This window comes from Rhinatrema bivittatum, chromosome 2, assembly GCF_901001135.1.
Source record: "Rhinatrema bivittatum chromosome 2, aRhiBiv1.1, whole genome shotgun sequence".
NCBI classification, from domain to species: domain Eukaryota; kingdom Metazoa; phylum Chordata; class Amphibia; order Gymnophiona; family Rhinatrematidae; genus Rhinatrema; species Rhinatrema bivittatum.
The window spans coordinates 269,931,442-269,952,412 of NC_042616.1; the positions used below are offsets into that span (position 1 = coordinate 269,931,442).

The 20,971-nt window shown below is 42.4% G+C and overlaps 1 protein-coding gene across 1 annotated transcript in view; it reads left to right on the forward strand.

Moving 5' to 3' along the window:
* The window catches only part of EPDR1 (ependymin related 1), a 60,389-nt gene extending 40,472 nt beyond the window's left edge, over positions 1-19,917 (forward strand). The window contains exons 2-3 of the mRNA XM_029589516.1: positions 4,326-4,534; positions 19,606-19,917. Coding sequence (XP_029445376.1) covers positions 4,326-4,534; positions 19,606-19,796 — 400 coding nt within the window. The 3' untranslated portion in view covers positions 19,797-19,917. The remainder of the gene's footprint in view (positions 1-4,325; positions 4,535-19,605) is intronic.
* The last annotated feature ends 1,054 nt before the right edge of the window (positions 19,918-20,971 follow it).

Below are 20,971 nucleotides of genomic sequence, written 5' to 3' on the forward strand. Positions count from 1 at the left end.
GTGCATACTTGCAATATGGGGCGTACATTTTACCTGGCAAAAAAATGGGTGATCTAAGGGCGCTCTGGGGTGGAATTCTGAGGTTTGCACATAAGTTGCAATTTTGTAGGATATATACTTGCAACATTACTGAATTTGACCAAACATTTTTATACCTGCAGATGAAGACAAGCAATTGAAATCAGACTTGACTTTGGAGGATATTTTCTAAAGCTTTATCGCGTGTGTACAGTTTTGAAAGTTGAGCTCCCTAAGTCATTTAAACTACAATATGAAAAAGTAAGGCCCTATAGTAATAGAACAAGCCTGGGCAACGTTTAGGAGTACAGTAGCCTAGCATGCCCAATTCTCACTCAGTAATTCTATAAAGGCAGCAGTAGAGTGCAGTTTTCTTTGGCTTCTGGATCTAAGTCCTCAGTCCTGTTTGGTGAGGAGTAACCAGCTGCTTCATAAAGAAAGGTCTATCGGTGCTCTCCCAACATGCACCGATAGACCTTTCCGGGGCGCCCAATTTAATATTTAATTCGGCTGCTGCAGTAGAAAGGAGGCACTAGGGAAACTGTGCGTCCCTATCGCCTCCTTGGCAGCGGGCGCCCAGGAGAGGTGGCTGTCGGTGGGTTAGGAAAACAGACGCTCAATTTTACCAGCATCCATTGTCCTAACTTGTGCACAGCCATAGGTTAGGAAAATGGACGCTTGTTAATTGAGCGTCCCTTTCCTTAACCTGACCCCCAGCACATTTAAATTTTTTTTTTTTTTAAAGGTTGTTCTCCTTTGCACACTTAACCAGCTAAATTCAAATTTATCCGGATAAGCAGTGCCTTTTGGTTCCTCCAACTTAATATCGCTTTTCTGTACACTTTTTGGGCTGCTCAAAAATTAACACCTTCTCCAGGCAGGCATTCATTTGTGAGAGTAAAAACGTGTGTGTCGGGCACACATTTTTTTGCGGGGGGAGGGGGATCTAGGGAGAATAGCTAATAGCCTCATCAACATGCTTTTGCATATGATGAGCGCTATTAGCTTCGCGGGAGGTTGGACGTGCGTTTTGGATGCGCTAATCTCCTTATAGCATAAGGGGTTGTGGATGTGCCTCCAACCACAGGTTAAACAGTGCACTCGGCTGAGCGCACTATATTGCATTGGTCTGCAGGTGTGGTTTTATTGTCTGACAACACCTGGTCAGAGGGTCGGCAGAGCTCCAGGGTGCTTCCCCAGAGAACTATGTGTGAAAGTTTACTATTGTAAAGCCCTCTTTTGTGATTTTTTTCTGAGAAGGGGGCTTTGCATGAAAACTAGCCCAAAATGCTGAAATGTGATCATTTTTGCACATTTCTAGACATTTGTGCTATTTTTTTGGTGTGACGCACCCTTTCGCAAAAAAACTTCACAGCTTAGTGCATTAACCTCAAAAGTTACAAAAATTACCCTTAGAATATATTGTTGTGATTGGAGGATTTCTCCTCAGCAAAGAAGCACTGCAACACAGCAGCCAGGTTGAACATGTTCGTGAGTTATGGGTAATTGGAAGTAGAGTTCATTAGAAAGTTTTTTCTGCTATAGCCTTTCAGCATTTCTGCTTTAAAAGTGCTTGTGTAATCAGGGTCTTGGAAGCAGTTTCTATTAAATAAACAAGCTTCTCTCAGTTACTCTAACTGATCATGCTGTGCAACGAGGGGAGAACTTCAACCAATACTAACTGATGCAGATCTAGTGGTGACCTCCTTGGCAATCTCTCGTCTGTGCTAGAATACATGCTTCAACTGCTCATTCATCTTACTACACAAGAGCTGAAACTTTTTAGAGTGTTGACTATGGGGCAGATTTTAAAACTTATGTGTGGGCGTAGATTTGTTCGTGCAACCCGGCGCGAACAAATCTACGCCCGATTTTATAACATGCGCGCGCTGCCGCGCACGTGTTATAAAATCCAGGATTGGCGCACGCAAGGGAGCGCACACATGTGCACCTTGCGCGCGTCGAGCCCGAGGGGAGCCCCGATGGCTGTCCCCATTCCCTCCAAGGCCGCTCCGAAATCCAAGGCCTTGGAGGGAAATCGGAGCGGCCTTGGAGGGAACTTTTTTTCTGGTTCCCCCCACCTTCCCCTCCCTTCCCCTATCTAACCCACCCCCCAGCCCTACCTAAATCCCCCCCACCTTATTTTATTTTTTACGCCTGCCGGCAGGCTGCCAACACACAAACCCCCGACACGGCCAGAACAGAGGAGGGCTTGGGACATGCACCCGGACCGTCGTCACGCCCCTGGACCCACCCATGGACCGCCCCCTGACCTCGGGCATGCCCCCGGACCGCCCACTTTTGAAAGCCCCGGGACTTACGCGCTTCCCGGGGCGCGCGCAGGGGCAGCATATTTTCTCAGGTTACGCACGTAGCCTTTGAAAATCTGCCCCTATGTTTCCTTAAGAGATATTCCCTCTCTTAGTTCAGTTGAGGAATAATGCCTATGGGGAAATAAGAAGAAATCGGCATTAGACATACCAAGAGGCTTGCCATCTCTCTATAGTAGATGGTCTCTTGTGTTAAAATCAGTAGAAAAGAACTACAGTGCTCCCATTTTAAGACTAGAATCGGCCTACAGCTTTCTGGCATCCCTTGATAATCTCCACTGACATCAACGGAGCCTTACCAGGTTGCTCTGGCAAGCCACAATAAATTTGTAGAATAATCAGATTTTCAATTCTTTTAAAACTGTCTTTGTGGTAGCATATGTAGTCCATCTTCTAGCACAATGTTCCCCAATCCTCTCCTGGAGGGAGAGGGTTGGGGAATATGCAAGAGATAGATTTGAATATACTGGGTACAGCCTCATTCCTCCATCCTGGGCTTGCCTCACTACCACCATGTTCTGATGTATGTTACTGCTTCTAGATCTGATGGCCATGAGGCATGGCTTCAAAATAAACCAAGGAAAGCTGAGCTAAAATGTTCGGTTTCTCTGCAGAAGAGTAATATCCGTGGGCCTCTCAAAGGTGATATCATTAGCAAAGAGGGTTAAGGCACCAGGGTTAATATTGATAAGGATACATTAAATAGAGAGAGTGCAGTATAAGGTTTAATGTGTATGAGATGAGAGGTCTTGCAGCAACATAAAAAAAAGGAGAGAAGATGCACAATACGGAGCGAGTGGATAAGGAAAAAAGATACAGGAGCGACTGGCTTTGAAAGGTTAGGGGCATGATTATGGAGACTACTGGTAAAGCGGGGGATTATTTTAGGACAGGGTGGGAGGATGGGACATAAGGGGGAGGGGGAGGCACATTTTTCAAAATGGTCACATTAGGACAGACCACGCCGACTTTTTTACCTGCGGGCTTTGCCTCAGTTTTCAAAGCCAAAGTACTTTCCGTGGGTACAAAATGTGGGTGTTCCCTTGCCTCTGCATTTTCTGCAGGTAGATGTTTGCTGGAGGATTTGAAAATGCCATCTGTGCATGTTTTGCTCCCCTCCCAACCTAGACACGTCCCCGGAGACGCCTCCTCTCAATGTGGCTAAACATGTCCGTGCTGTGGGCGCACGTGCACACTCTCAGCTGCATTGAGAGAGAGGATACTTCTCAACTGGCCAATTAATTTGGGTAAATCTTTATTTTTTTTTTTTAACCCTTGTGAATTGCTTTGAAAATTGTCCTCAAAACAACAAGGCAGTGAGTTATCCCTCGGATAAATATATATATTTTTTAAATGATATGTTTCATGGCAGCCGTTGCTTCTCCGAAATGTAAGGTAAATGCCCCTGTCTTATTTTTAGAATGCTTAAAAATGTTTGCCAAAGTATACGGCTGCAACTGGAAGGGGAATGGGGCAGGCAACTTGTCGTAATTCTTCAGCAGGAAGGACATTCTGTGGCAATTGCTGCAGTAAGGTGTTCGGGTCTTGTATGTAGAACTGTTACAGATTTTCATGACAGGTTGAGGCAGTTCCGTTATATTATCCCACCACATGCATAGCTTTGTAATTCTGGTTTCTGTGCATGCAAGTAGTCAGATGAAGCGGAGACTGGATCAGACTCTACTGAAAAGTTGGGCCTAGTTCATAAACCCTACTGTTATAATTTTGTATAATTAGATGAGATTTTTCTCTTTAAATTCACAAGCTTTCTGATTCAGACTCGAGATCCTTTTCCAGGTGGCCAGAGTGGGGGTTTTTTATTTGCTAGCTGCATATTAAAAAATGCTAAGAGATGCATGGTAATAACAGGATTTATTTATCTGGTGAAGGCATTTATTGCTATCCCTATTGAAATTCCCATTGAATGTAAATATTCCCTGTAGAAAAATAAACTTATAAGAGATTTTTGTGTTTCAGATTCTTTGAATACATTTACCTGTATCAAGATGCAGTGATGTTCCAGATTGAACAAGTTACAAAGCTGTGCTCCAAACTTCCTTTGAATGAACCATGGGATCCTTATGATATTCCTGAGAATTCAACGTATGAAGATCAGTATTATATCGGGGGACCGGAAGATCAGATTATTGTGCAAGAATGGTCTGACAGAAAACCAGCCAGAAAATGTATGTAAAGCTGTTAAAAGTATGTTGCTTATATCTATACCAATGCAATATACATCTAAAACATAAGCTTTATCCAAGCAAATTAAGAAAAAATTGAATTGCGTGAAAGTTGATAAGGCCATCAAGCCCAGATGATATAGCAGGCTACACAATTCAAGAATTGACTATACTTTTAAGTGCCCAGTGGATTGGTATACAGTACACATGGCACCTGTTTGCAAGAATAGTTCTAACATAAAACGAAATCATTCAAGATCAGTGAGCATGGCTTCCGTTGTGGGAAATGTATGGGAGACAGTCATCAAACAAGGAATGGTTAACTATTATAGAGGTCTCAAGAGAAATAACAATTGCCCACATGGCATAAGCAGCAATAGGTCCTATCAAGCCAAACTTGTCAGTGAAAAATACCCTTTATAGGAAAAGTGTAGATGTAACATATTTGGATTTTGCTAAATCTTTGTATATGTTTCCCTAAAAAAGGAAGAAAATGGAGATCCATTTGTCTTTGAATAAACTAGCTGGCTAGACGTCAGGTTAGAGGAAGTGCTGATTAAGTGGAGATCATTGATTTAGGGATACCACAGACTTTCCAACCTTGAAGGAAAAATATCACTCAGGATCATGGTATGGGCAGAGTGTCTGTATTTATGAGGCTCGCTCCAGAATTCTGTATCTGAATTTGTTAATAGTGCAGAGAAAGAAGCTAAGGTTTGTGGGCCTCCCAAGACTTAATAAACTCCACAATTATAAAGTTCCAAAATAAAATCTGTGCAATTTTTAAATATATGTTACTAGTTGTGTATACAGCCCTCGGTCTGTGATTACACTTCATTCACATATGTACACAGTAGTGCTTTCGGATGATCCAAATGTGATAAATGAGTCTATACTGGTTTATTGCAACTGAACCGAAACATTGATTCATCTGAAAATGTCCGAGATTGCTTGGATCATTCGTTTTGGCAAATAGCATGTGATATTTGCTGAAAAACAATTATCCAAAAAATCAGAAAAGGACAAAACCCCTGAAATGAAATGTGGCTGGAAACAGGCCAAAAACAAAATAGCCCAAACCAAACTGAATTTTTCTCTCTGCAGACCCCTAGTACACAGAACTACAGAGTGCACTTTGAACTTTTCCATTGCAAATGAAATTGAAAGGTGATATTAGGGATGCACATTAATTTTGAATTAAATCTGGTTAGCCAGATCTCTCCTCCCTCCTGCTGAACTTAAAACGTTGAGTGGGGTAACTGAAAGTGCCCCCTTTCATTCCTGACATTCATCTCCCACCAATTAATTAAAAAATTTTAACCCTGCTCCCTAGACATCCCTTCTCCTTCCCACCCTCTCGCATAGAAATCTTAGCATAGCAAAGAGGCCCCCTGATCCCCCTACCCACCCCACCCTCTGGTAAGAAATTGTAGCATGGCCAAGAGTTAGCCCAATCCCTCTTCTATTCACTTAAGTTATTGCATGTGCTGTGTACATTTTATCAGCGGTGCATACCTCCACAAATGTCCACTCCTTAAGTACATCCCTGTTTTTATTCTCCACATTGATCCTACCTAGAGTTGAAATTTCCTTAGCTGAACCCATCCTTTAAGAACACTTGCCCTCAAGTATATTCAGTTCATTTTATCTGGACTTCAGTTTAAAGTACAATGGTAACTTGATGTTAACTTTCAACCCCATTCTACTTCAATCGTTCTGATAGTTATTTATTGTGTTTTTCTACGTAGTTATTGAATAATTATATATATTCCCAAGTTGTATTTAATTGAAGATTTTTACTATTTGATTGAAGATTTTAGTAGTCCTGTACCCCAGTTATTTGTTTCCCTTGTTCCTTGTATTGTTCCCATGCGACATTCAGTTTCATTGTAAACCGGTGTGATTTGTATTTTTCACACGAATGTCGGTATAAAAATAAATAAATAAATACTATAGAAGTGCTAAGTAGCAGTAGGAGTAGTATGGAAAGTACTTGTTAAGAAGCTGGCAGCACATGACTGATCATGTTAAGAATCAACCAGTGCTCTGCATCCCCTTGGCTCTTCCCGTGTGGTTGGTGCACGTCGTAAGGCTGGCAGCTTCTCAGTTACACTCCTGTTCTGCCTTTTGGCAGGATTGTTCAAGGAGGAAGAGGGCTTATCATTATTGAGTTAATTATCAAAATCTCAAGAAAGGAGATCCTAGGGACCCAAGCCCCGAGTCTTTTAACTACTTAGCAACACCTCTGACTGTATGGCTGGCAGCTGGGATATATCTTTAGCAATGTGAACTAGAATAACTGAGCACACTGGATGGACCAATTGATCTTTTTCTACCATCATTTACTATGTTACCATTAATCTTATGCTTTCATTTTTCTTGTAAAAAGAATCTGTAATTATAAATGCAGAGTTTTTATTCATACTAATGCATAATTTTGATGTGTGTGTGTGTAACAGAAAGAGAGACTGAACTTCACCTAGTGTACCTTATTCTTGTGCTTTCAGGTATTTGAATGTCTGTATCTTTTCTCCCTTATCTCTTCTCTCTTGCCGTGTTTGTATAATTAATAAATTCTTAAGTCTTATCTGATAGGGCTTTTGGTGTAGACCCCATACCATTTTATTAACTCTTTTCTAGACTGCCTCCACTCTGTTTATATCCTTCTGTAGGAACAGCCTCCACAAATACTCCAGGAGATGTCTTACCACTGAGGTGTATAAAGGCATAATCACTTCCTTTTTTCTACTAGTTCCTTTTCTCATTATGCACCCTAACATCTTACTGGCTCTAGCTATCACTTCATCACACTGTTTCGCTACCTTTATATCACACTAATCAGACCACAGTTTCTTTCCTGCTTTGAGGACATCAGTACCTCACTCTCTATCACGTACCACTCCCTTGGATTTCTACGTAACTATTATCCTAAATGCACACTAATCCCTAGGAGAGTGGAAGAGAGTCATAAATCATTCAAAGTACAAAATGAGATGGGAGAATATTAATAAAATGCATAGGTACATCTTGTGGTAGCATTTTCACATCCAGAAGGTAATCATCAGATCCTGCAGCTAGTTTGTAGTCCTGCGGGTATGTTGTGCCTGTAAGAATGCAAGGTCATTTTGAAAGGGAAACCCTGCAAGGAATTTCCCTTTGAAAATGTGGCCAGCCGCAGAACAGGGCTCAGACCTCAGCATGTACATCTACACCTGCTTTGAAACAGATGCAAATGCACCCATAGAAAGTATGCACAGGACTCCAGAAATACAAGCCCCACATGTATTTTCCCTCCCTGACAGCATCCCGCTCCTTGTTTTACTACGGATAAAACTGGCATGGGTACTTTTACCCACAGTAAAGATGGGGCAATATTCAAACGCTGTTTCCCCCAGAGAAATGATTTTGAATCTTGCCTCCCTGGGAGGTATAGAGCCTATGTATTAAATAGATTTAATGCAAGCATTAGGTTGATGCTGATATATTAAGGCACCTAATATGTCCTAATCCTCCAAATTTGGCTGTGTTAAAAATAAATCAGGATAAATAGAAAATCTTTAGCAAGTGACACAATTTTAGCAGAAGAAAGTATGTAATTGCTTGTAAATCCATGTGAATTAAAAGTATGCCTTTACAAGAAAAACTGTTCCATGATATAATTTTAAAATGTAACTGTCACCTTGAAACTTCATGACTTTTGGAATATTTAATTATTTTTTTTATGGCTCTTCTGCAGCTTTTGTCATTTTAATTCCACTCATGTTTGTGTTTTCCTGTGGCCCAGCTACCGAGAGTGTGCAGACTTCTTTAAAAGACATTCTCAGACCTTGCATTTAGGCTGTAAAAACCCAAGGGAGTGGTACAGTATTAGGGGTGAAATTATTCTAAACATGACAGAAGAGTAGGATCTGGGGATGATTGTATCTGATGATCTTAAGGTGGCCAAACAGGTAGATAAAACAGCGGTAAAAGCCAGAAGGATGCTTAACTGCATAGGGAGAGGAATGGTTAGCAGAAAAAGGGAGGTGATATGTCCCTGTATAGGACCCTAGTGAGACCTCACTTGGAATACCGTGTACAATTCTGGAGACCGCACCTTCAAAAAGATGTAAACCAGTTGGAGTTGGTCCAGAGGGTGACTATTAAAATTATCAGTCATTTTTACTGTAAAGCATAAGGGGGACAGACTTAAAGATCTAAACATGTATACCCTAGAAGAAAGGTGAGATAGGAGAGATATGTTAGAGACATTCAAATATCTCAAAGGTTTCCATGCACAGGAGGCGAGCCTCTTTCAACATAAAGGAGGTTCTAGAACGAGGGGGGTCATCGGATGAATGTGAAAGGGGGTAAACTCAGGAAACATCTTAGAAATATTTCTTTACAGAGAGGGTAGTGTATGCATGGAACAGCCTCCCAGTGGAGGGGGTAGAGACATGGAAAGCTAAATTAGTTGGGCAGATGGGTAGACTAGATAGGCCGTACCAGCTTTTTCTGCCATAATTTGTATTTCTATTTCACAAACATATTCAAAATCCATGGGCTTGTTGAATTAGTTTGCAAACCTTTTTTTTTTTTTTTAAATAAGAAATAGAGGAATTTGCTAAGGATTTCTAGCAGATTTCCTCAGTTTTGGCAAATTTCTGCAAACCTGCTGAAGATTTTTCTGCAATTTGCAAGGAAAATCCACTGGAAGAAAAAAATGCCCAGATGGTGCATCCAATAAATGAGTTGAGTTGTTTTATTGGTCGTTAGGTGTGCCGAACTTTTCTCCTCACGCACACTTGTATTGCTGTTATGGGATCCCACTATATCTCCAACCTGCAGCGCTCGTGATTTTTTCTTTATCCTGAAGTTTTGGACGTGCTTACATTTGCAGATTGATTTCTGATGTATGCTTCTGTTTACCACTGAGTTTCACTCCATGACTTCAGATCACATACACAAGGCTTGAACTTTATTATTATTATTAATTTGTCTGTTTGTTTATCTGATGTATAACCTACTTTACAGGCACTTCACAGCAGATTACATTCAGGTACTGTTGGTAATAATCATTTGTATGCTGGATGCCATTTCTGTGGATAAGAGTGCTTTATCTGCAGAAATGGGCTTTTAAAAAAATGATGGCCCTATATGCAGGTAAAAGTATGCACATTGTGCCTCTCCAGGTGCACTTTTACCTGCAGTGAGAGGAGACTTTCTTGGGGGGATTGGGTAGGGTTTGGAATTATGCATACTTGTGCATTTTCAAAAGAATGTGCATATCTTCCCCTTAAAAAACTGGGAAGTCAATATTTAAAAGGCATTTGGATAGATAACTCACAAGTTACCCATCTAAATGGCAAGATATGTTATAGTCAGCCAATGATCTGACTAAATTCTAGCCGGATAAATCATTATCCTGTTATAATTTAGCCGGATTTAAAAAAAGGTGTTCTGGGACATTTCTGGGAAGGGTTTAGCCATCTGGCTATCTGAGCCAATTTTGAACTATATCTGGCTAAGGCCTGGATTCATCATTCTATCGCAGAATGATGAATCCTGCGAAAACGGGGAGCGGGGAGGGGGTGAAGCCCACAGCCTTCGCACCACCGCGGTGACTTCGCTGCCGGCTTTTGCACCGAATAGCGCCACTGTGAAAGGTGGTGCTATTAGGCGTGCTACTGCCGACGATAACATTGGTAATGTTATCGCCAGCAGCGAAGACACCGCCGAATCCGCCCCTCCCCGCTCTGACTCCGCCCCTCCCCATCCCGACTCCGCCCCCAGCATGCTATCGCACGTGATAAGCCTTTGAAAATGACCCCCTAAGTTAGCTGGATAATTTTAGACCTGCTTCAGTATCCAGCATTCTGTGACCAGATGATTAGCTACTTAACCAGATAACTCTTCAAAGATATCTGTGTAAGTAGCACTTAAAAAAGAAAACTCCATCTGAAAACTTCAAACCCATCTTTTGTCCAAGACGCCCCCAACCCCAATGTATACATTTAAAAGATATCGGTGTTGGACGGCCCCAGCCCCCACCCCCTTGTTCAATAAACCTAAACAGTTTGCCTCCTCGTCCCCGAACCCCTCCCATGCCACCACTCTCCTCCTAAAGCCCTCCCACCCACCCAGTACCCAAATCGAGGCCTCAGTTTGAATCCCAGGATTGCAACACAGTGATCCCAGGCGATCGCATTGTTACTCTGGTGATAATGCTGGACGTGTACTCTATGAGAGAAGCGTATACGTCCAGCATTATCACGAGAGTAATATCGGAAGACCCTAGGATTGCATCGTACAGTTTAGTTTAGTGATATTTGATAGAACAGCCTTTCTGAGCATAAACCAAGGCGATATACAATTAGTAATTACAGTTAAAACAACAATATAGAGAAACGACAATATTAAATAAAATAATAGAAAAGACAATACATAAAATAATACAAAGGCACGAAGCAATAATTATGATAGAACAATTAAATAATAATAAAACATTTTTGACATCCTCTCTTTCTTTCTCTCTTTTTCACTTTTTTCCTTCTCCTTCTTGTTTGGCTCCACTTTATGAAGGGTATTCATCTGATTTACCCGACTAACTTAGGGAGTTAGCCAGACAAATCTTCGAGGTTAAAATAATCTTTTCCCTCACTCAGAGAGTACATTTTGGCCAGACAAATGGTTGCCTACACAGAATTTACTTGCACAAAAAGGAGACAGGACTGGAGATGTTCCCAGGGTCTGGGGAAACTTGTATCTGGTCAGTGCTGATATTCAAAGTTAAAGATTTAGGAGTACAAGTCTTGTCACGGTGAAGGCCTCTCTAAAGAGACATAACTTTATCTGAGCATATTCAGCTGCAGACTGATTATCCAGATAACTTTGCTGCTTGCGGGCTTGCTGAATGTGGATCTTTTTGTGTCTTTCCTTGTCTCTGCCCCTTCATCTCCTCCTACCTTTGCAGTATGTGGACTTCTTATCTCTCTTTTGTGCCCTTTATCTCAGATCTCAACAAATCCTGAGCACTAGTAGGACGAAGCAGAATGCTAAGCATTAGAACTGTGCGTTTAAATCCAGCACACAATTTCCTAACATATGTGCAGCCAAATCTCAAGGAACCCGACGCAGTAAACAAATGAAAGTAAAATCCATGGATGAAAAAAAAAAAGTGCATACAGGCAAAAATGTGCATTGAAGGGGTGATTAGCATGCAGAAGTTTCTTGCATCAGGTGCACATGCATTTAAATTGTGCATTTATAAAAAACAGTGTATTGATTTTTTTATGGAGTGTAGAAGTTTGTGGATTTTTTTGAAAACCATGCATAAAGTTCTACAAGTGCTAGTAAGCCTGGAGGCTATGTAAAGTGTAGTCAGGATGCAAAGAGCCCATTTACTCTTGGTGGTGCGGTGTGCTCAGTGCTCAGGCTAGTGTTGCAGCTTTGGACTTTCTGTTTTCCTGCTGTAGTCCTGAACTTGCTACTTATAAGGATTTATTTTGAATTGCTGGTAGCTGATTTTTCTGACTGTTCATTCTTCCATTCTTCCCTGAGTTTTGTTACATCCCATTTCTTAGGGGTGCTTTCAGCCCTTGAAAACAGTTCTCTTTTATCTGGTTCCTTTTCTTTGCTGGGCATAGCTTTCCTAGTCCCTTTATCTTGAGGGGTGTGTAGCCTTTCCCTTGTTCTCTGTTCTGTAATCTATTCAGTGTTTTATTAACCATAAGCTTTTATTCTTGGGATCATAAAAAAGCACCAGTGTAACTACAGGTTTGTCACTCTGCCCTGTGTCCCTCCACCACGTCAACCTCTACCCCTGCCCCCATTAGCTCACCAGTGCATATTAATGAATAGCTGCCCCCCCCCCCCATGAGCATTAATAAGTACTGCCCCTAAAGAGCTATGGACTTACCCAGCAACCAGCCATCACCATATTTTCCTTTGGCAAAATTGCACCCAAGTGCAAACTGGGAAAGGAGATAAGAATCATGGCAGCTCCCAGGAAACCTTGAGAAAATCTTCAGAATCTTGAGATGCGTATCCCGCACGAGCTGGATATTCGTAGAGTAGAAGTGCTTTCTGTTGCAGAATCCCATCTTATACTTGGACAAAGGGGTGAGAGCAATATGGGTTCAGCCTATCACACCAATCACATTTGGCATGCCAGCAATCTCATAAAGCTCACGCCTTATCTCATGCAGTTGTGCTTGCTGCTCAAGATACCTGAGGTAGTCTTTTATGCGTTTCATCATAGCCTGTAGTACATGACCAAAACGTCTCAAAAAAGAGGGCTGATCCATTCCACCCACTATGCCAGCCATATTTTGGAAACTTTCACTGGCCAGAAAATGTAAAGCACAGAACAGTTTCATCAATCCAGTTAACGCATGGCCGTGAGCCATGAGGAGGTCTATATCACTATGAAGGTCCTCATCAAGAGACAAAATTGTCCTTCAGTTCAAATGATACCTTCATCCCACATCCATCTCTGGCAATACAAGGAGTGATGTCTGTGATCAAACTATATGCTGCCTGCAGTTTCTCCAGATTATGTCTCTAGTTTGGACCACATGGTTCTCGCTCCTTCTTCCCTCTTCATTGTTCTCTTTACCCATTGTTCTTCTGGCCTGTCTTTCTCTTTCTTCTCTAGCTCTCCTTATTCTTGCTCATAGATACAAGAGTTAGGTAATCAGAATAAAGAAATGCAGATTTACCATCTTGCAGGAGAAATGCCAAAGAATCCTTCCCAACGCTAGCTGCTAGATTGTGAGAAAACTTTTACTCTACCTCTGAGCTGGAGTTAAATTCCCAGAGTTAAAAAAACTGTGCATTGTGTTGTCAGGGTTTGGACGCATTTCCTTGCATAGGAGAGTAATAGATGATTTCTTCATATATTGGATTTACATGTGCACGGTTCTGAACGCACATTATAAGGATGCAAAATTCCTTGTTGCAGCGACAGTAAGTCATCTGCACATAAACTGTGTGTTCAGATGCAAGTAGAATTGTGTTTTCTGCTGAATGCACTGTATTGCAGCAGCCTGAAGGTTAGTTATGTATTAAATATCATGTATTATTTATTTACTTACGGCTAAATTTTAAATCCCCTGTGCATGGGTAAAATGGGAGTTATGCCCGTGGCCAGGCCTTGCGCATCTTCAAAGGGGCCCAGCCATGCTTGTAACTCCCATTATGTGCCGGGCCCAAGAAAAGGAGCAGTCCTGGGGGCGGGGAGGGGCAGTTCTGGAGGCAGCCAGTACAGCGGCCAAAAATGGCCCCAAAATGGGCCAAATGGCCACTGTACTGGGGGATCGCTTGCCGGCGTAAGTTCTGAAATAAAATTTAAAAAGGTAGTCCGTGAAAAGGGGTTGGGGAAGAGAAGGAAAGAAGGAGGGAGGATAGGTAAGGGGGTAGGAAAGTTTCTTCCCAATCCGCTCCTTAATTGGAGCAGACTGGGAGGGAACTGGGGGAGGTCTGATCTCGTCGCCACATGTAAACTGGCCAAATCTATACCCCTGCGTGCGCTAGCCTGGATTTTATAACATGTGTGCGCCGGCGCACATGTTATAAAATTGCGCGCCCATATATGCGCGCTGGGTAGCACACACACATGGTGGCATGCGCGTATATTTTTAAAATCTACCCTTTCGTTTTTAATTTTTTTTTGTTTGTTGTAAACTGCATTGGGTGATCTTTTGATGGACCATAAAAGGTGGCATACAAACTATAGATTCAATTAGATTGTGACTTGAAATTTTGCTCTGACACTTGGGATTTTCATGGTCAGGACCAACTACCACTGCCACTGCAGCCATGGAAGCAGCTGGTCTCTCTCCCAGTCCATGAACTTCAGTTTCATGCCCCCCAACATGTACAGCTCCATTACATTATTGTTGTAGTTCCCTGAAAATAGACGCTTAGTGCCAACAGCTCCAGAGAAAAGCTTTTTATTAAATGCTATAAAATAATATAAATCTTAGATATTAAATAATAAGGTACTTTATGGAGAGGCAGAGTGACACGCAAGACACCAGCATAAACTCCCTTTCAAATGATTTTACTGATAACAAAACATTATATAGAATTTATAGTTGTCTATTTCCAACCCCTAAACTAGGTTACATAATTGTCAAAATTTCTATGAGGCCTGAATGACCATATAGTAATTAAATTATCTTGTATGTAAATGTTTTCTTGGAATTTAATGGCATTAGCAGCCTTGTGTCTGTTCTAAGAATGTTTTTTATAACTTTAGATGGAATGTCGGCTGGCCATGTCCTTGTTCTAAATATATTGCTATGACCTAGTGGTCCAGTTCTTTCTGTATTTTTATCTAGCTTATAATGTCCGACTGTCTAGAAAAATAAACACAAGGTTGTAGCACAAATGACATGTTACAATGTTATACTTGTATCAAAAATCAAAACTTAGAATAACAGGATTAATGACTTCTTGTGCGAAATGTCAAAATGTGTTTCACACTGACTAAGGGCCTATGAGTACCCACTTTATTACAACATCCCAAATACATAATTCTGCTCTTCATGGCACTGAATCCTAGCTGCTGAACTTTTGACCACTCTCAAGTTTTCGTAGATTACTTCTTATTCTCTTTACTCCTTCAGGGTGTTCACTTTGTTACAGATCATATTGTCATCTGTAAAAAGACAAACCATTCTAATCCCTCTGCATTATCACTTACAAAGATATGGAACTGAACCGGCACCAGAACCTATCTTTGAGGCACTCCACTAATCACTGTTTTTGAAAGAATTCCATTTTCCACTATTGTGCTCACTCATAGGACAGACCCGCGAGTGGTTCTACTACCTCCCCGGGTGCCGCCAGACCCGACCCCACTTGGCTGATGCTTGTATGCAGGTGGAGAGATGCTGCCAGTCTGCCTTGCAGCTGTGAGCTGCCACTGCTGCCATCTTCACTTCTCATGAACGCCAACAATGCTGTCACAATCTTTGCAGCCTGTGGGTCACGTCTCCCTCGCTGCTCCAACATCCTCCTTCCTGCAAGGTGCCTCCCTAGGCACGCGTGCGTGTCACTGGTTTAATTTAAAGGGCCCGTGGTGGGAAATGCCACAGCGCCTCCTGATGATGTTATCTCCAGCCAGCACTGTAAAAGGGCTCTTCTGGCTGCTTCCCATTGCTTTTGAAAGGTCTTTTGGTCTGCTAGCACCTTCAAGGTCCTCCATGCTTTCTGTTCCTTGTTCCTGGTCTACTGGTTCCTGTGGTCTTGTTCCTGGTATCCAAGTCCTCGTCTTTTTCTAGGATCGACGTCTTTATTCCTGGTCTCTTGTCGTGCTCCTGTTTCCTTTATCTTCCAAGTCCAGTACAAGTCTTCGTTTTCAGAGATCCAGTTCAAGTCTTCATCTTCCAAATTCAAGTTCAAGTCTTCATCTCAAGTTTCAGTATTCTAAGTTTCCTGCTCCTCGTCTCCAGTCCAGTGTCCTGAGTCTCTGGCTGAGTCCAGTTCCAAATTCTCCAAACCTGCTGTTGGTATGGCCTTCGGCCAGCTCTTGGGTTGTGCAAGGTACCCACAGCATGAGTCTTATCTTCAAGACCATCTTCACTGGTTCAACTCCTCAGAGTCTTTCCTTGTTTTTAAAATCTTGTTCCAAGTTCTAAGTTCCGAGTTCATGACTCCTTGTTCCGGTCTCGGGAAGCTTTTCCAGCCAGCAGTTCTCCTTGTTCCTTGTTCCTCGTTCCTGCCTGAACCTTGTCTTCAGCCCTCTCCTGGATTCCTGTCTTCAGTCTGTGTTAGATTCTTTGTCAAGCCTTGACCTCTATCAAGTCTAGTTTCAAGTACTGAGTTGTTGCCATGTTCCATTTATTTATTTAAATAATTTATTGCACATACCCTCTGATGTTCAGGGCGGGTTACAATAAAACAGTCATAATAATTTAAATAAGGCTCACAATTGAAACAATAATTAACATAAAATTAAATAGAGTAAGAGAAGTTAACATTAAAATATTAAACACAAACAAATTTTAGGTTGAAACCTAAAGAATAAAAAACAATCAAAATAAGAGAAAGTCAAGGATTTAAGACTCCCATAAGTCTGGGAAAGTTTGTCTAAAAAGATGGCATTTTAATGCTTTCTTGAATTCCTTTTTATTGGTTAATGATCTGAGGGTTTGAGGTATTGTGTTCCATAAAATAGGGCATGCAATGGAAAATGCACGCTCACGAGTCACAACTAGTCTGGTGGTTTTAGGTGAGGGAATTCGTAAAAGGGATTGACTTTTGACCTAATATTTTGTGATGGAGTATAAGGGTGAAGTGTGGCAGAAAGCCATGGATTTTTATTGTTAGGAATGAGGTTGTGTAGAATCGACAACATTTTATATTGAATACGCCATTTCATGGGTAGCCAGTGTAGGACAAAAAGAACTGGGGAAATGTGATTATATAATTTTTATTAGACAAAGGTTGAAACGCTGCATTCTGCACCAACTGAAGAGGTCGTATGGATGACTAAGGCAAAGCTGCTTAAAGCGAATTACAACAGTCGATTCCTTTGAGTTCTTGTCAAGTTCCAAGTCCTGAGCCTTGGTCATGTCCATGTCTTTAGCACCATGTTCTCATTCCCAGAGTCATCTTGAGTCCTCAGCCTTTGTCTGTCCTAATGCATGAACCGCTTTCAAGCGGCAGTCTGAAAGGGCTTTTGGAGTGGCCAGAGGGTTACCCCAAAGACCAGCACTGGGTTGCTGAGTCTCAGTTCCTGGTGTGAGTTGGACATCCTAGAGCAGGGATGGGCAATTCCAGTCCTCGAGGGCCGCAAACCGGTCGGGTTTTCAGGATATCCCTAATGAATATGCATGAGAGAGATTTGCATGCACTCTGCCTCAGTCATATGTAAATCTTTTTCATGCATATTCATTAGGGATATCCTGAAAACCCAACCGGTTTGCAGCCCTCGAGGACCGGAATTGCCCACCCCTGTCCTAGAGTGTTCCTGTTCCAATTCCGAGGGTTCCTATTTCTAGTCAAGAGTGTTGCCGGTTCAGCCTAGCCCGTGCCTGGATGCGCTCACCTGCCAGCCGCATGGACCACAGCCAGCCCCAGGGTTGCGCAGATTATGCCTTTTCCTTGGGACTCGCGCTCATGTCCATGCCCTGAGCTGTACTCTTCTCACAGCAACCATTATGTGCAGTCAATTTCTATCCATTCCAGGACCTTGGCATCCATTCCCAAGTTTCTCATTTTATTCATGAGCCCTCCTATGCAAGACCGTATCAAAAGCTTTGGTGAAATCCAGGTAAATCACATCAAGGTCTCATCCTTGATCTATTCCTTAGTCATCCAGTCAAAAAAAATCAATCAGATTCATTTGATACAACCTTCCTCTTTTAAAACTGTATAGCCTCACATCCTACAATGCACTGGATTGTAGATAATTTTCTATTCTTTCCTTCAGCAGCGTCTCCATTAATTTTACAACCATCATGGTAAGGCTACCCAACCTGTACTTACCTCCTCTCTGCTACCACTTTTGTAAACTGCTGTTCTCCTTTCTTCTGGCACCACTCTTTGGGGCCGATGTAATAAGGTACGCTGAAGATGCCGCAGGTTTGTGCACGGATGTATGTGTGTTTGTACGCGCAAAGTTCTACAGGGGGATGTAATAAGGGTTTTATGTGTGGGGGAAAAAAAAGCGCATACGAACGTGCTTACAGACCCGTGGTTTTTCCTGTATGAATGCATGCTAACGGATGAATGCAAAGGAGACAATTAGCTAATCATAGGCAATGCAGGAAGCCGCGCTAATGCTAGTGTGGGTTTTTAAATGCGGGTTTTTTACCAACATGGTCAGGATACGAGTTAAGTGTCAGCGCCAACTCGTGGGGTCTATGTCGGCGTCCGAGCTTCCTGAAAACCACCTAACTGAGGGCCTATCTCGGCGACAGAACAGCCAGCTTAGGTAGGTGCTTCCCTAGGCGCTTTTCTCGATGTCTGAGCGGCCAGATTTGTGACCAGCTCAGCATCTGAGCGCCCAGATACATGGCCAGAAGAGCGCCTAGCTCAGTGCCTGAATGTCAAGAGTAGCTAGGCGTCTTTCTGGGCACCCGATCGTATAGATTTTTCTGCCACAAACAGAGCATGAGCGGCCTGATAAGCACCGAGCTGAGCACCTATCTCGGCTTCAGAGTGGCAAGCTTAGCAAAATGCTTTTCACAGCATCCAAGGTAGTTGCTTCTCTGGGCGGACAGAAGAGTGGCAAAATTGTTGTGAATTAGCATCCATGAAAATATTTGCCATGTTTCCTGCAGCACAGATACTTGAAATATTAAAAATACTTTCCAGGGTCATACTTTCACTTATTGGGAGACCCATTCGCTCACTCGCTTTTATGTGCGGCTTATCGGTGCGGTTTTTGAGTGCGGATGCGGCCGCTTATTATATAGGCCCTTACCATGCCTAGGTACGTGCATTTTTCCATATGTACGTGGATTTCTGAGCGCAGATCATTTGCATAATTTCTTTTTTTTACATCCCGCAGAAGTGGCAACTTCAGCAGCGTGCGGTGATGAAAACCCACGCTCATAACGAAAGCGTGTTTTGCCACCGGTCTTATTACATCAGCCCCTTTGTCTCCAAGGATCTATTGAACAGGTCTTTTAGTGAATCTGCCAGCACCGCTCTGAGCTCCTTTAGTATCCTGGGATGTATCTCATCTGACCCCCATGGCCTTGTCCACTTTCAGTTTTGCTAGCTCTACTCAAGCATTCTCTTCTGTGATCCAAACAACCTCTTAGAATTTAAGCATATTGGATCATCTAAAAATGATGCTTTACTGTTTGATAATGTCTCACAAAAGCCAATAAAAATGACATTTTTTTCCAATATGTGTTTCTCTTTTGTGCACAGTAACTTCATGCATTGCTTATAAGTATATTTGAAATACATTAGCATTAAAGATACTTACAAATTTGTTTTTTCTTCTCCGTTTTCCATACAGAATTTATAAAAAGACACATGAGTATGTCAAAAGTCTCTTATTCCTGGGGTAATAACGTTTAAATTCACTCATGCCTGGTATTGAACTTTTGTCAAACTCTGCTTCATTACAGATGAAACCTGGGTTGGAGTTTACACAGTCAAGGACTGTTACCCAGTCCAAGAAACGTACACCAAGAACTACAGCGTGACAACCTCCACCCGCTTTTTTGATCTACAACTGGGCATCAGTGACCCCTCTGTTTTCATCCCACCCACCAGCTGCCAGGTGGCAGGGCCAAGAAAGATGAAAGATGATTGTTGATAATGGGCGCTTGGCAGCCACAGCAAATTAACAAGAGAAAAGAATCAGCCACTAACATCTAACTGGATTTAAAGTCTATTTCTTTTCCCTTGAAGAGATGCTTATATTTCTGTAAAAAAAAGATGTTTAAAAAAAAGTCAAAGGTACCTTTGTTTTAATGTTTAATACCATTTGATTTCTTTTATTGATTTCCTGGCTGTATATTCAATTTATCTTATAAGCAGGTTCTTCCTAGAATACTGTATGTAAAACTTTTGTTTGTGAATGTGTTTAAAACATTTTTTAATGTAGGATTTGATTTAAAAAATACAAAGCTAAGAGCTAATGGGCCCTATGTTGCAATTTTTTGCAGCACTATAAATAAGTACAAAAGTGTCTGTGTCACTGGACAATACTGTGGCAAGTGTCCTCTCCTGTCTTGAGCCTGCACTCATGAAACAGCACGGAATCACCCAGGTTGTGGCTTTCATGTGCATGTTGGCAAGCCTCATTCCACTATCCCAATGGAGGTACTGCATTCTGTAATACTTACTGCTGATGTGAGCCAGCTATACATTATGGGTTAGATTTTAAGAGAAGCTCGCGCGGGGTACATTTGTGCGTGCAAACCGGGGTGCACGCTGAGCCCTAGAGGAGGCCCGATGGCTTTCCCGCTCCCTCCAAGGCCGCTCCGAAATCAGAGCGGCCTCGGAGGGAACTTTTCTTCCGCTCCCTTCCCCTATCTAACCCATCCCCCAGCCCTACCTAAATCCCCCCCCCCCCCACCTTATTTAACTTTTTACACCTGCCTCTGTCAGGCGTATCTTGCACACGCTGGCCAGCTGCTGGCGTGCCAATCCCCGGCACAGCATCGGTCCCGCCCCCGGATCGGCACCACGCCCACGATCCCACCCCCATCCCGCCCTTTTTTCAAAGCCCCGGGACATGCGCACGCCGCCGAGCCTATGCAAAATAGGCTTGGCGCGCGCAGGGGCAGGTTTTTGGGGTTACGCGTGTAACCCTTTGAAAATCTACCCCTATGGAGTGAATGCTTGCACTAAACGGCCCGTATATGCTCGTATATGTGTGTGCGTGAGTTAAAAAAAAAAAAGGGCACGAAGTTGGGGGTGTCGATATTCCAGGTCAGAGCCAAAATTTATGCACGTAAATCTATATTTTTAATCCCGCGGCTTCAG